At 37.9% G+C, this 16,569-nt stretch overlaps 1 protein-coding gene across 2 annotated transcripts in view; it reads left to right on the forward strand.

Annotated features, from left to right (window-relative positions):
- The window catches only part of DDAH1 (dimethylarginine dimethylaminohydrolase 1), a 72,557-nt gene that overhangs the window by 33,139 nt on the left and 22,849 nt on the right, over positions 1-16,569 (forward strand). For both annotated transcript variants that reach the window (XM_039320983.1, XM_039320985.1), the window contains exons 2-4: positions 9,629-9,728; positions 10,346-10,419; positions 10,798-10,917. In XM_039320983.1, coding sequence (XP_039176917.1) covers positions 9,629-9,728; positions 10,346-10,419; positions 10,798-10,917 — 294 coding nt within the window. The remainder of the gene's footprint in view (positions 1-9,628; positions 9,729-10,345; positions 10,420-10,797; positions 10,918-16,569) is intronic.

The following is a 16,569-nucleotide window of genomic DNA, read 5'->3' on the forward strand; positions in this document are numbered from 1 at the left end:
AGGCAAATGTGCATAAGATCGGAAATGTGTTTCTTTTAATCATACCAGTATCATTTGTCATGATGCTACAAAAATATGTTGTTACTCTGGTACTTCAGGTCCATTTAGAGCAGTGGTTCTCAACCTTCCTAATGCCATGACCCTTTAATACAGTTCCTCATGTTGTGGTGACCCCCAACCCCCCCCATCCAGCTGGCCGGGGGGGGTATCAAAAACCTGACCCAAAAAAAGAGGAAAAAATGTGAAAGTATAGGTAGTCTTCGACTTACAACAATTCGCTTAGTGACTTTGAAGTTACAACAGCACTGAAAAAGCGAATTATGATCATTTTTCACACTTATGATTCTTGTAGCATCCCCAGGGTCATGTGATTTACATTTGGATGCTTGACAACTGATTCATACCTATGATGTTCACAGTGTCGCAGGGTCACATGATCAATGGCCAGGGGGTGTGGCCAGCTGATCACTCAGGTTGCAGAGTGCCTGTGGGGGGGAATCTGTGGGTCTCTGGGATGGGACTGGGGTGGGTGCCTGCCTTCCTTCCTTCCCTCCTTTCTCTCCCCTTGTCCCTTCCTTCCTTCTTTTCTTCCTTTCCTTCACCTCCCTCTTAGTCTTTTCCTCCTTCCCTCCCTCTCCCATTGTCCCTCCTTCCTTCTTTTCTTCCTTTCTTTCACCTCCCTCAGTCTCTTCCGCCTTCCCTCCCTCTTTCCCATTGTCCCTTCCTTCTTTCCTTCCTTTCCTTCACCTCCTTAATCTCTTCCTTCTTCCCTCCCTCTCTTCCATTGTCCCTTCCTTCCTTCCTTCTTTCCTTCCTTTCCTTCACCTCCCTTAGACTCTTTCTCCTTCCCACCCTCTTTCCCATTGTCCCTTCCTTCTTTCCTTCTTTCCTTCACCTCCTTCTTAGTCTCTTCCTCCTTCCCTCCCTCTCTCCCATTGCCCCTTCCTTCCTTCTTTCCTTCCTTTCCTTCACTTCCTTCTTAGTCTCTTCCTCCTTCCCTCCCTCTCTCCCATTGTCCCTTCCTTCTTTCCTTCCTTTCCTTCACATCCCTTAGTCTCTTCCTCCTTCCCTTCCTCTTTCCCATTGTCCCTTCCTTCCTTTCTTCCCTCCCTCTTAGTTCCTTCCTTTCTTCCCTCTTTGTCCCTTCCTTCCCTCCCTTCCATTGTTCCTTCCTTCCTTCCCTCTCTTCATTGTCCCTTCCTTCCCTCTCTATTCGTCCCTTCCTTCCTCCCCCCCTCCGTGCCCAGGAAGGGACAAGGGGAGGGGGACCGGCTGCCAGAGATAGAGGAGAGCTCCACCCAGTTCACTTGCTCAGCTTCGCCAGAAAACAAGCCGCTTGCTAAGTTAGCAGAAGCCCCAGGATCAGTGCTGGGCTACAGCTGATTTGCCCTTCTGCTAAATTAGCAAGTGCATGTTTTCTAGCAAAGCTTGAGCAAGTTTGCTGGGCAGGAACCAAGGAGAGCTGCTACAGCTGACCTGCTTCTTGGCTGCTCTGCAAAAGTGTGGATCAGCTGTAGAGGTTCGCCCTGATCCTGGACAAGAGGGAGGGAAGGAAGGATGGAAGGGACAAGGGGAAAGAGGGAGGGAAGGAGGGACAAAGAGGAAGGCGATGGAAAGGAAGGAAGGAAGGGATAAGGAGAGAGAGGGAGGGAAGGAGGGACAAAGAGGGAGGCGAAGGAAAGGAAGGAAGGAAGGAAGGTACAATGGGAGAGGGAGGGAAGGAGGAAAAGACCAAGAGGGAGGGAAGGAAAGGAAGTTCCAGCCAGCAGAGGCTTGGCAGCCCGGCTGCCGAGAAACAGAAGAGCGCAAAGCCAAGGAGAAGAAGGTGGCGGTTTCCTCCCAAAGGGGGCTCCTTTTGTCCACCCGTTCCCTGGGTTTGTGGGGAATTTCTTGTCACCAACGCTGACAAGTGCTCCTTCGAGCCTGCCACGAGCTTTCTCGCCCCCTTTGCTTCTCTTCCCCCACTTTCGTGAGGATTGTGGCGCCCTTGGGAAGCCGATCATGCTTTGAAACTTAGGAAAGGAGGAGAAGTCCCTTCCTCCTTCCCTCCCCACTCCCTGTCAAGACCCGGCGGGCTCAACATGAACGGGCGGAGGAGGAGTTGAGGACGGGCGGGGTGGCAAAGGAGACTGGTGGCCATCACCAGACCTCCGGGCTGACAAGCGCAAGTTCGGGGGTCGCCAGCTGACGGGCGCAGGAGTTGGGTGCTGCGTGGCCTCCCCTTTGCTGACCTGCGTGCACGAGAAGAAGTTAATCCGGTTGCTGCACAATGAGTCTCTGGGGAGGGCAGGGCCTTGCTCTGCGCCTGCGCTCTTCATGCACCCCCTGCAGGACACATTTGGTAGAATTAGTGCAGACTGCTGCCAAGCAGCATATTTTCCACAAACAAGTGAGGTGGAGCGGAGGGGGGGAGGGAGAGAAGGTAGTTGACAAGCCCTGCCTAAAACCATCGGAAATATGTGTTTTCCGATGGTCTTAGGCCTGTGAAAGGCTCGTGCAACCCCCAAAAGAGTCGCAACCCACAGGTTGAGAATCGCTCATTTAGAGAGTCAATCACATGATACTATATTTACCATATATTTATACTGTAAATGTATGCTGATTCTGGAAAAGCAAGCCTAACACATAACCGCATCTTCCATTTATATGTATTCTGAAGTCATTGGGAACTGTAGTATATGCATTTGGAGGATAATTTATTAGGGAAGGCTGTCTTAGTATATTTACCATAGTACGTTCCTACATCCAGTTCAAATATATGTAGCTGCCAACTTGGTAGTTTTTGTTACCAAAAATTCTGTTCAATTGTCATTAAAGTGGAAGAGTTATTTAATATTAGGATATTTTCCTTTTTGGTCTTTGAAGACTATTAATTATCGCTTGATCAGTCAACGTGAATTATTTTCATGACCTCAGGCAATACTCCAACGTTAAGAGTAAATTGCTGCTTAATCTCCACAGGGAACTCATTCTGTATTGGATAGTGTTATGCATTCCTATGAATCATAACTTGGATATGAAATACAGATTACAGAAAGAGCCCTTTTAAATCTTTAAGATCTGAAGAATATTTTTGGATCGTATTTTTCATTCTATAATTTTAACCCCATACTTAGGGGTTAAATTTTTAATTTTTTTGCTAATCTCAAAAAATGTTTTTCTTTTAATGAGTGGCCATGCTACATGCTTACTGTTTGGTTTTCCACATAAGAATTCTCATTTATTATTTATTTTATAAAGCTTCTTTTCTAAATAAGAATGATAACTAAAAGGGAGGACTCAATATGAAGAGTTTCTAGGAGAAGGAAATAGCAGGCAGTCAAAATAGAGTCGTTAGTGTTCTCTGAAAGTGTTCTGAATATTTTGTGTCAAGCTCTGAACAAACAACCCAGAAACAACAGAACTGCAGAACATCTCATTGTTAGGAAAAAGCAATGTTCTTATGTGGCTTGATTGCTATCAACATTCTCAAGCAGGTCTATTAGCAATTTAATAGAATATTGGTTATTCATGGACAATAATAGCTCTAGTTGAAATGTCCATTATGTTATCTCTTTCCCATGCACTTTGGAATGAGTAGAATGTGATAGTTGAGCTTTCAGCAAGCTTCATGAATTTTAAATACTTTTCATTGTCTCCAAAAGGGGGAGGCACACGGCATGTGGTCAATGGTACAGTTGGAATTAGCAGCCACTCTAGTATTATGGGATATTAGGTGTCTGAAAGATAATGAATGCTTGGCTTATGCAGGTGCATTCTTAGCCTGCCTTGCATGTCCAGGCAGAATAGATTAGACCTCTTTAGTTCGACATCTTGCAAAATAGCCAATTGTTACTTTGTGCAGAGAAAAGTATTCAAAATATTGCTTTGTCAGCATACTGGCTTAATTTTATTTGGTTATTTCCATCATCTTTATTCAATCAATTTTTTTATTGATGTTTTTGCAGCATGGCAATTAACTCTAATTAAGTGTTTCTACACTTCCACAATTTATCTCCATAACTTACATAGACACTCTCTGGAGTTCTAACTTTCTTGTTCTTCTACGTCATTACAGTTTTGAATGGGAATTTTCCCTCTTACTCTGTGCACACTATAATTTTTTCCCTTCTTAATAATTATGCATTCCTCTTTGATGCTGCTTCATCTCTTCAAACTTTGATGCTGCTTCATCTCTTCCTTTTTCACTTTTTGGTACTGCGAGACCTTGAAATGATTCACATCAGTAAGAATGATAATATAGGTAGTCTAGATCATTCTTTTAATGATGGTTCCAAGTGCTGAAAAAAGTGACTTATGATTGGTTCTTGCATTTACAGCAGTCATGTGATCATGGTTTGTGCTGTTGGCAACTGCCATGCATTTATGACAGTCACAGCCAGTCGTGTGATTGCCATTTGAGACCTTCCCATCTGGTTTATGACTATGAATGGTTCACTTAACGACCATAACCAGGACTGCTGGAATATCACTAAGCAGGATATTTTGCTTAATGGCCACTTTGCTTAATGATGGAGTTCCTGGTCCCAATTAGAGTAGTTAAGTAAGGACTAATTGTTCTTCAAAGCTGAAGTCTGCTATACTAGGACATGCCTAAAAGCAGTATGTGATGAAAAAAATTATTAGTATGTAGAAATGTAGCTCTGGGAAGACTGATTGGGCATGTATGTTATGCTTTCTGGCTGAGCCAGGTGGCACAGTTGCATTTGTAAACATTGGCTTCTTGAAAATGCACAGTCTGTAATCGGCCCATGCAGCACTTTAGATTTGATTCCAGAAAGGGCACACTCTGAAACAATTTTTTTGTAACTGAGTCCAGTCCGGTGTATTGTGTGATAATTTAAACGAGATAACACATTTGGGTAATATTCAGATCCATGCCTGTGCATGAATATATGTGCATAAATACATAAACATGACTTTTAGTTATAAATTAGAAGATTCAGAACACCAAAAAGCTTAAATGCATAACCTATAGATCTGTTCTGATATCTGTTTGAATTAGAGGAAGGAGCAAGTTTGGGGGTAGTGATAAAAGTTTAGAATATAATGATGAAAAAAATAAAAAATGTCTTTTAAAGCTTATATATGTTTGCTTTACCAGTTTTATATTGTTATTATTAGTTGCACAGTCAGCCAGATGTTCAAACTGGATCTGGCACGTTTGGTCTACCTATCAAGTCCTTTCCAAGGATCTGGGGTAGGCAAATGTACCAAGTAAACTGTTCCAAATAAAGCTGCCTTTTATTCCAAGCAAACCTGCCTTTTATTGTTATTGTTGTTGTTGTTTGTTGCTAATAGGCTAGCTTGCATTGTCACTTATTTGAGAATGGTTTGGGGATTGAGGATGATATTCACACACTTTTCCCAGTTATCACCAGTGCATCAGTAAGTATCAGACAAAAGCAATTATGTACTGGAAAATTTATTGGCCATTAAATGGCATTTTGGATTTTTGTATGAATTTAGGTTACAATAGAGTTGTTGCACTAGCCATTTCAAAGAATGCATGCAAAGTTAAAATAGAGCATTTTGACTGTAGATCCATGTTTTCATAAACATATTTATAATCATTACTATTCACAAGCCTGTTTTGTAAATTGTTGTAAGCTATTTGCAATGAAGTATTAATTTTCCTCTCCTTCTGCTTATCAACTTGTCATATTTCCTCTCAGTTGAAAAACAGTTGTTTAGTTGCCAGAACTAAGATAACTGAGCACCGGGAAATAATTTCTAAGAAATGTCTTGCATTTAAAATATGTTGGCACAAATATAGAGGAGACAGGTATTTTACATGCAGCAGTTGAAAAAGAAAAAAAACTGATGAACTGCATCTGTGCAATGACTAATGAGCTCCATTTTAAGGTCCAGGGGTTGAGGAAACCAGATTCTTACAAATGCCATCAAATAGATTTAATATTCTTTCCCTTCAAACAAAGTTCAGTTGGCTTAAACCCAGAGTCTCTCAACCAGACTTATTATGGATTAGATACATTCCATCTCACAACAGGAATGTGCTTATTAGGAAGGAGGAAAATAGGGAACAAAGCAATAAAGGCTTAACCATTCAAGTGCTTAATATACCAGTGGGAAATTCTTATTATAAAGTATTCGTATTTTATCTTAAGTTGAGACTATATGCAGATGTATATAAAGGCTATGTACAGATTCACCATTTATAGAATGATAGACACTGTTTCTCTGCTCTTATAAATGTACATTTTTTATTTCTAAAGTAGGACTTTAAAAAGATGTGGGGGTTCCACCTGATGATATTCCAGTGGAAAAAGTCCACCAAGTGAAAATCATCTGGTTTTTTTGGAAAGCTGCAATGTTATATACTCATCCATACTTAATGAAACATAGAATCAAGTTACTGGTATCAATGGAACATGTTATTCACAACTAAAGTTTTATTGATTTCATGTAATCAATGGCAGACTTTGCATCCAAACTGTAATTTATCTTCAGTCAAATATAGACATTGGTAGCTTATATTTTGCAAATCAAAAGCCAAATTTTATACTACCAAAGGATAGGTTTTAAACACAAGAAACTGAGATGAACAATAAAGAATGCATTTTATGCAGGATACCTACAATGTATAAAGAGATCAACCTATGAAAGTAATCAGTGGTTCCATTGATAACTGATCACACAGAACTACTTTCCATTGCAGCATCATTCCATTGTCTTGCATATGTAAAACTTTGTTAAAATCAAAAAAGGAATTTGTTTTAACACTTCATTGTTCAGCATTTCCTAACATGTAAAACAGTATGGATAAAAATTAATCAATAATGGCAACTACATGTCTCACAATATTGTTTAGAAGCCTAAACAATGAATAGCAATTCATTTTTGTCCAACAACATCTGAGAAGGAATAGTTTCAAAATTAGATTTGGAGTTAAATAATCAGGTTTCCTTAAAAATACCAGAACCTGAAGCAGAACTGAATTGAGGATGTGGAAGTGATGAGCCAACCTGTCCTACTATCCCCTTTTTTACATCGTTTTGCCAAGGTACACTCCACCAGTAGAGGCCAACATCACAATACAGTACACCATCTCAGTCACTTGTTGAGATTCCAAGAAATAAAGACATGCCCCAACTACAACATACCTAAAACTTTAAGTTCCCTAATCTCTACAGAATATTTATTATTTATTAATTAAATTAAATTAAGTTATATAATTAAACCATTTAATAGTTTATGGGCCTGATTTCAGGCTCTAGCGCCATAAAAGGATAGCCCTGTGTTCGGAAACCTGGCATATCATCACTGGGTGTGATTTCTAAATAGATAGATACATTGATTGTTTTGGGGATGGATGGATGCACTTAGGCTTGTGGATGTCAGTCTTGAAGGAGTTGCGCTTAGACATATCATAGATTTAGGTTAAGTATTAAGATGTCTGCTCGGTGCTTAATATCAGTCTTCCTCACTTATTCCATGTGTTCTTATCCTTCTGGATGGGACAATATGTGTTTATGTGGTCTAGAGTTAAGGAAAAAAATAAGGATTGAATTAATCCCATAGTAATGCCCCTTCTTGGTTTGGGTGGTTCTTCATGGATTCATGCCCTGGTTACTGAAGACTCAACTATTGCAAAGCACTCTATATTGGATTGCCCACGAAAACCACTCAGAAGTTTCAACTTGTCCAGAATGCATTGGTGCAGCTAGTGATGGGCGTGCCTCAATATGCCCACGAGACACCACTGTTTTACAAGCTACACCAGCTGCCTGTATTTTTCTGGAAAAATTCAAGGCAATGGTCATCCTCTATAAAGCCCTACATGACATTGGGCCAGGTTATTTGATGGACCATCCATCTTCCATGTTTTCTACCCATCTAGCAGGAGCTGGCAGATTTGGCATACTCCAAAGCCCCTTGATTAAACAATGCCATCTGGAAGTGTACTTCGTTTGTTGCAGTACCTGCCTTCTGGAATGCTGTGTGATTGTCACTGTATTAGCCTTCTATAAGGCCTTAAGATCTGGTTGTGGCATGACCAAACCCCATCTTATTTTGTTCTGTATTGTGATTTTATGGTTTATTATATTGCGAACTGCCCAGAGTCATTTTGGAATTAAGCAAACACCTAAAAAAATATTACTGGAACTGATTATTTTGATCAGAAAACAGTGTTGGTGGGGAAAACTTTAATCCTTTTTACCAATGTTGCATCCCACTATTGTTGCCTAGTTTTAGGAAAGAGGTTACTAGATCTGATGATGTCAAATCAAACTAAAGCCTTTATTAACGCATTTAGATCAAAGAACAGTACAGTAAAAATACACAAACCTATAATTAATAAAACTAAAAGATAGATAAAAATACATAAAATGAATTAATAAAGTAGCATGTCTGTTTGATACTACATCTAGTTTAGCCCAGCAAAAGATAAAGACAAAAGCTTGAAATGTGTATAAAACATCTAAGATATTGTTGATAGACCTCAGACTGATAATTTGATCGTTTTTAATATAAATTTAATCCTTTTTACCCCATTTACTTAGTTAATATAATATCATAGTTATAAACAGCATTAATTTATATTAAAAATGGCTCCATATTTGAATTTTAACAGCATTATGAAATTCTTTTTTTTTAAAAAAATGCCATTTATCTTCTTATTTCTTGTCTCAGCTTTTTTCAGTATTGAGAGAATAAACCAGTTTGTTCTCAGCCTTGCAGAAGACATTGCAGTCTATGTACCAGCATAAGTGTTGATATTTCCAAAAATGTGTCTCTAATTTTGCTTTCATCCATCTTATATTAGTCTGATGACTATTTCTAAGATTGTGAGTTTAGTATGCTGAATGTAATCCAGTGTGAATAGAATCCAATCAAAAACACAGAATCTGGATACCACTTATCACATTATCTTTCAATTTGTACAAACCGTGGTAGAAATCTATAGTGCGTAATTATAGCTGCAATACACATCCATGATCACTGAAGAATATGGCACAGTTGAAAACCATTTATTCTTTGTCAAGTAACAAATATTGTTTTACTGTTGTAACATGTCACACCAAAGCATCTAAGATTGACCATATTAAATATCTAATTGTAGTTCAAGAAATAATTTGCTAGACTTGATACAAAAATTATAGCCAAGCAGTTCTGTATTTATTGATAAGTGTGCAGCTTGGAATAATTAGTTACTTATTACATGCACTGCTCTTTTTTATGTCTCCATACATTAACATAGTTGACATTTTTTTAACAGCAAGTTCAAAGATGACTTGGCATAGAAATATTCTATTGAAAACTGGGGCAAATGTATAACTGAATCAAAATACCTGCAGTACTTTAATGTGGATATCAGAGAAATTGTACTGGATATGTTTTACATTTTCTCCAGAGATTTAAATTGTCAAGCCGTATATAGCAGAAATGCAGGGAAATTATTGTCATCAAAATATGCTATGATCATTATTCTTCAGGATAGCATTCTAAGTCAGACAAAGTCATTATACATTTTAAAGTTTAATAAAGCTGACTTATTAAAAGAAATCTGGTTCAGTTAAGTAGATATGAAGTCCAGAAATGTGCAGATATTTTAAGTTGGCATCACTAAAATAGATTTTAAATTTTGTTCCAATTTTTCAAACAGGTTGAAGCAATGAAGACAGCACTTAACAGTCTTAGTCTGAATATTGTAGAGATGACAGATGATCAAGCAACCTTAGATGGAGGAGATGTTTTATTTACAGGTATAGTAAGGTTAAAAATCTTTTTAATATTTGAATTCCGCAGATGGGTTGATTACAGCATATTGACTTACTACAGTATGTGAAAATTCTCCAAACACAACATTAAATTAGAAAATTTGCATTCCTATCATTGATATTTGACTTTCGATATAGTAAATCTTTTTCTAAGATAAAATTCAGCCTTGTATAATAGCAAGTGAAAGAGAACAAATACAATAAACATTATTGGTATTATGTCATGTGTTACGTGTTATGTATTATGAAAGATAAAAAAAAGATTTCCTCTGACATTGACCTTCTTAGTTGCAACATATATTGTAAATTACAGATAGTTTTCTTTGTACAATATTGGTAACATTTAGCTCTTAATGGTCTTATATAGTTTATTACAAGCAGGGAAAAGACAAAATAATAAAATGTAAAATGTTTAAAAAGTGTAAAGTTTATAGCCTGAACAGGAAAGTGTAAGTAAAATCATAGCCTGATTAGGAAAGTGGTAGTGAAAAAGGATAACGAAAGAATGTTTGCAATAGCCCCATTATAACAGACTTTTGATAATTTTTGAATCTTCTAGTCCATGCTGGTTTAAAGCTAAATGTATCTTTTCTGCTTTTAAGGTCGGGAATTTTTTGTGGGTCTTTCAAAGCGGACCAACCATCGTGGTGCAGAAATTCTGGCAGATACCTTTAAGGTTAGCAGATTTAGAGATGTTCTTTCTGGGGATAGAAATATGGGTGCAAGGTATGGGAATTTGTACAGTTCCCCACTTGAGTTTGCCTCCTGACTGGGATGATTTCTTGCCAACACAAGACCACCATATAATTTATTTTAATCAACTGGGATGTATTAAACCTATTAACACCCATGACCATAAGCCATTTTGATCACATGATCATGGGGGTGATGTGATGGTCATGCAAGGATCAGTCTCAGGTCATTTTTTTCAGCGCTGTTGTAATTTTGCATGGCCACTGAATGGTTGTAAATCAAGGACTACTTATGTAATTGGCTTAATTTATAATGCAATTAATCTAAACAATTCTTTTGCAAATACCTCATTTATATACAGGATTATGCTGTCTCTACAGTCCCTGTTGCTGACTCCTTGCATTTGAAAAGTTTTTGCAGCATGGCTGGACCAAACCTCATTGCTATTGGTTCAAGTGAAGTTGCACAGAAAGCCCTCAAGGTAAACATTATGAACATTGCCTGTGTATTGTTTCTAAACAGTATTTTCTGTTAAAAAAAGCAACAGTCTGTATAGGCTGCAAGTATTAAAAAAACTCTGGTTTCCACAAACTTGAAGGGCCAAATTCAGCCTGATATGGTTCAATGTGTGCTATATCAATATGCAAGTTTCTAAAATTTTAAATAAAATCACAAAATGGGGGGACAGAGAGTTGTTTATTATTCGAATAGCAGAAAGCATGGAAAATTAATCTAATCTCCCTGGCTGCAGTCATGAGAAAAAAAAAATCTGACATTACAGTACTGCTCTAGGAGTAAAATCAATGGAATGCTGATTTACTTATTTACTTACAAAATGTGTTGAATACATTGCAAATTGGGTGAAGTAGAACAGATAAATCAAAATAAACAAAATAAGCAAGTTCAGTTAAATCCAAAACATCAATAGGTGAACCAGAAAATTGCTTTCATACCACTCTATTCATATCCTTCCATTCATCCCAGGCCTGAAGCCCAAGAAAAAAGTCAGATTTTTACACCTTTCTGAAGGTTCCACCATAGAAAAGCCATACTTACTAGGTCTCATCAGAGGGCATTGTTTCAGAGGTGCAGCCATCCTATTAGGCTGAGTCATGCAACAGAAAAAGTAGAAGAAGGGAATAACATGGTTGCCTTCTCATTGCCACAAAATATTGTATATCCTATGTGTGGATATACTGGAGCACAAATTAAGTATTGGAAGTGATAACTGAAATATTACCGTTTGTACTATACATAGTTTTGTTTGACATCATACTTGCACGGCAGAATCTGTATTCATCTGCCTGTTCCCTACATTCTGATGGTGTTAGGGATTAATGTACTCAAACTAGGATGAAAGTACCTATAAGAGTGCAGAGAAGTGAAACAAGATGGTAAAGTTTACGAAGGTTAAATCCTGTGATGAACAGTGAAAGGAACTTGATATGTTTAGCTCAAGAAAAGAAGTCCAATGGGAGACAACATAACAGTCTTCTGACACATGTTACAAAGAGCGGATTTATTTTCGCTAAAATTAAGGGTAAGACAAAAACCAGTGAGTAGAAACTTTATAGTAAGAGATCTAAACCTGAACTAAGGAGGAATTTCATGAATGTTAGAGCTATTAAGCTGCGTGAAGTTGTGGATGCTCCATCACTGAAGATGTTCAAGAAAAGACTGGGTAGCCATTGGTTCAGAATTATATGAGGATTACATACTTAGCACAGGATGGACTAGAAGACCTCCAAGGTCCCTTCCCATCTCTATTATTTTGTAACAATGAAAGCATTGTGTTATTGGCAATAACTGTTTTCAAGAAGTTGGTCTGCTATCTGTTCTGGGTGGCATTGCACTCTAAAGGAACAGTTGTACAGGTTGGTTACTCCTTGATTCCATTATTATGACTAGAATTTCTAATGATATCAGTGTTATTAGATTGTCAACATCAGTATTTCCTGGAAAAATCTCTAAATTAGATTACTGTAATGCGTATTTTGCAAGATGTCTTAAAAATGGCTTCAGAAGTGTATCAAATATAGGAAATTAGCTAGCCTAATATAGTTTGGAGTCCTGTTTTATCAGTTCTGAAAGAATTTCATTGGCTGCCAGTTCAGCATAAAGGCCATTTCAAAGTATGATGCTTATTTCTAGAGCTCTAAGTGGCTTGGAATTGAAATATTTGAAATAATGCACCCTCTACCATCAGCCTGCATTTATCTGTATGGAGGGATGAAAGCCTTCCCCATGTAACAAATGAAACAGAAGTAATATTTTCATCCACAAAAAAGTAGAGGACTGTTCCCTGAAGCAACATTCCTTTTTAAGGAAATCAGGCTTGGCATCAGCATTTTATTGTTTGTTAAGGGCATACAATTAAATATATTGCCCTGTGGCGGTGTTGATAGTGATGATCCATAAAATGTGGAAACAAGTTGTGTGGCAAGGAATAATGTCATAAGGTCTGAATAATGCCCTCTTTGACTGAAAAGAATTTAGATCCAAGAATGCAAAGAGGCATTCAGATTTCACAAGAATAAGAGCTAATATAGATGGCTCCATCTAGTGACTCACCAGGGTAGAGTATCCCATAGCTGGTTTTGAAAGGGTTTTTCTCCTAAGTTGAACAAATGCTCTTAAACAGAAAGGGCTGAATAGAGTTCTTCTGTATATTGACTTTTTCACAGATGCACACAAACATTTGCTTTGCCCTTTCCTTCAGCTTATACCAATGAAATATTCCATAATTTTATATGTTTTATTTCTTGATGTGGTACAGATTAGTTCTAGACTTATGACTACAACTGAGTCCCAAATTTCTGTTGCTAAGCGAGACAGTTAAGTGAATCACTGCAGCTGTTAAGTTAGCAACACGGTTGTTAAGTGAATCTGGCTTCCCCCATTGACTTTGCTTGTCAGAAAGTCACAAAAGGTGATCACATGACTCCAGGACACTGCCACTGTCACAAATATGAATCAGTTACCAATGGTCTGAATTTTGACCAAGTGATCATGGAGATGCTGCAACAGTCGTGTGAAAAATAGTCACAGATCACTTTTTCTAGTGTCATTGTAACTTTGAACAGTCACTAAACAAACTGTTGTAAGTTGAGGACTATCTATATTCTAGAACAGTATTATTGTGTAGCACAGAACTTTAAAATATGACTTATATCTGCAGTCCCAAAGTGGAAATGTTCAGAATTTAACTTGGACTGCAGCAGACAGGCTGGCCCTTAGTTGGCAGTTTTGAAAGCTGTGGCTCCACTCACAGACAGAGAGTGCTAGTTGGAGAAGCATGTAGAAGAATTCTTAAAAATGTCTTAGCTTCATTTAATAGTCAGCCTTCATAGTGCTATTTCTGCCAAGTTGTGAACTGAGACAATTGTGCATACTATTTTTAGTTAAGGAAGAAAGATAGCACAGAGAGAAAAAGGATAAACATCTAGTTGATGTCAATATACAGAGAGTGTATAAGGAGATATTTTAATCCCAGATCAATGATTGAGCCCTGACTGCATCTGTTGTATTGGTATTGTGGGGGGGAAAAAAGTGAAATAACCTGCATTCTTTTATTTGAAGGGGTCAGGAGTAAACAATTTGTTTTTTACTCCAGAAGACCTAGCATTATCTTCTTCTTCTTGTGCCATATCTGTTATCGGAAGTTGGCGATCATGTTGCCGATCCTGTTTTTATCAGCAGCCGCACAAAAAAGTGCTGCTGAGTTTTGTCCAAACCAGTCCCTTAGATTTTGAAGCCATGATGTTCTTCTTCTGCCTGGACCTCATTTGCCTTCAATCTTTCCCTGGAGGATTAAATGGAGTATGCCGTATTTTTCTGTCGCATCACATGTCCGAAATACTCTAATTTTTGTTTTTTAATTGTTTTGATGATTTCCCTTGGCTTTCCCAGGCGGCTTATCACCTCCTCATTTCTGATCTTGTCAACCTAGCTTATACGTAACAGCCGCCTGTAAATCCACATTTCAAATGCTTCTAGTCTCTTCAGGTGGCCTTCTGTCAGAGACCAACTCTCTACTCCATAGAGCAGGATAGGAAAAATATAGCATCTGACAAGCCTGATTTTCAGTCTTAGGCTTATGTCGTGACTGCATTATAGTGGGACTAATTCTCTTCATACTGCTCTTTTTTGCATACCAACAGTGAACCGTCCTCACTATCTCTAACGTATCTAAACATAAATTTCATGCTACTCAGTACATCTCTTCATCAGTCTTATGCTTTACGTAACATTGATACACAATCCTGTGTTTTGCTCCTAGAATCATTTTTAGCAGTTTGTAGAGCCCTACTGAAGCAATAGTTGAAATGATGCTAATGAACAAAGCCCTTCTTCTGAAAGTCACCTGTCATTTCAAACCCTTAGGGTTGTGTGTATGGTAATCTACATTCCCAGTAAGACTTAAGTCCTAATATATATTTATACGCCAGCAAATAAAATTAATATTTTCATGCCTCTTTGCTAGAATACTTTCTAGCAGACATCTTCCAGTTCATCAGCTGCTATTATGAAAACTGAAATAGGGATACATTTTACGCCTGAAATGCTTGGTTGGTGCGGATCATTAGGTTTTCTGCTACTGAATTGTTCTTCTATATTACTTTACTTACTTTCTATATTTTTGCCACCTCATCAAACATCTCTAGGCAGTGTGCAACAAAATAAATACAGAAAAATAAAACTATTATAACAGAGAATATATTACATAGGGCATATTATTCCACAGGAGTTTTTCTTACCGTAAATGCCGGCGTATAAGACGACTTCCGCGAGCACTGAAATCGGCGCCAAAGACGGGGGTCGTCTTATACGCCGGAAATACAGGTAGTTTCCGGCGTATAAGACGACGTTCTAGGAATGTGGCCCGGCTATAAAGACGGGGGTCGTCTTATACGTCGGGTCGGCTAATACGCCGGCATATACCTTTATAGACCTTTATGCAGAATTCAGCTAACATTGTCTTCCATTTATCATCAGCCCTGTGTCTGGGTATTTGGTAGGAGAGATGAAGAAATAGAGACTTGTTTTAATGAGCAGAAACTGAACCAGTATAAGAAGTGTCTTGAACAATACTGAACACTGAGTTGTGGTGGCACATGGTTAGAATGCAGTGTTGCAGGCTAAGTCTACCCACAACCAGGAGTTTGATCCTGACTGACTCAAGGTTGATTTAGCTTTCCATGCTTCCAAGGTCGGTAAAATAAGGTCCCAGATTGTTGGGGGCAATATGCTGCCATTTGTAAACTGCTCAGAGAGTGATGTAAAGCATTATAGAGCTGTGTATAAGTCTAAGTGTTATTGCTATTGCTAGTACAAGTAGGATAGGATAAAGATGGATGATATGATCTGGAAACATCTGAGTAGATTGTACAATAGCCCTCCTTGAAGCTGCTTAAACCTAGTTGTCAGGTTTTGGCCTGGCAAAATGGAGTCCAGGTTCAAGTCCTTTTTAGCACATGGACAAATTGGTGCTGGTTGCAATCTCTGAGCAATCTCCCTGATAGATTTGTTATTGGAATAAAGGTAAATCTCCTTATAAGATGGGATATTAAAGTAATATAATACAAAAATAATAAATGGCATTAGCTAAAAGGGCTTGACAAGCTTATTAGGGAGGTATGTAAGATATTTATCCGTAATGTTGCCATATAAATTTTGTAGCATACTTCAGCATGGTAGTTGTTGATTACTGCTATTTTGGTATGTCCTAAACAGACTGTTACCGAAGATGCTAATTTCAGTAACACTATTTCTAAATTTGTAGGAACCATAATTTTTCACAGGGCTTATTTACAATAGGGTACTAAGATGGCCATGAAGTATGGAACATAAATAAGATATGCAAGAACCAAATAAACAAAAAGTATCATGGACAATTCCATGCATGAGTAGAGTGAAACTTCTAATGAGCCATAATTTTAGGTTGCAAATCTTAGAACTATAGTTAAGATGTGTTGCTTTTTAGAAATGTACGTCTCCAAGTGGATCTGAACTGTTCTTCTCATGATTTATCCTTATGAAACACAATGTATACAAGTGATTGTTTAAAAAAATGTACCAGTGTATGTACAGTGCTACCATGGATACCATAATGTCATTCAAGAGAATTATCTAT

Source organism: Crotalus tigris, unplaced genomic scaffold (genome assembly GCF_016545835.1).
Source record: "Crotalus tigris isolate CLP2741 ecotype Arizona unplaced genomic scaffold, ASM1654583v1 scf7180000023718.2468807, whole genome shotgun sequence".
NCBI classification, from domain to species: Eukaryota; Metazoa; Chordata; class Lepidosauria; order Squamata; family Viperidae; genus Crotalus; species Crotalus tigris.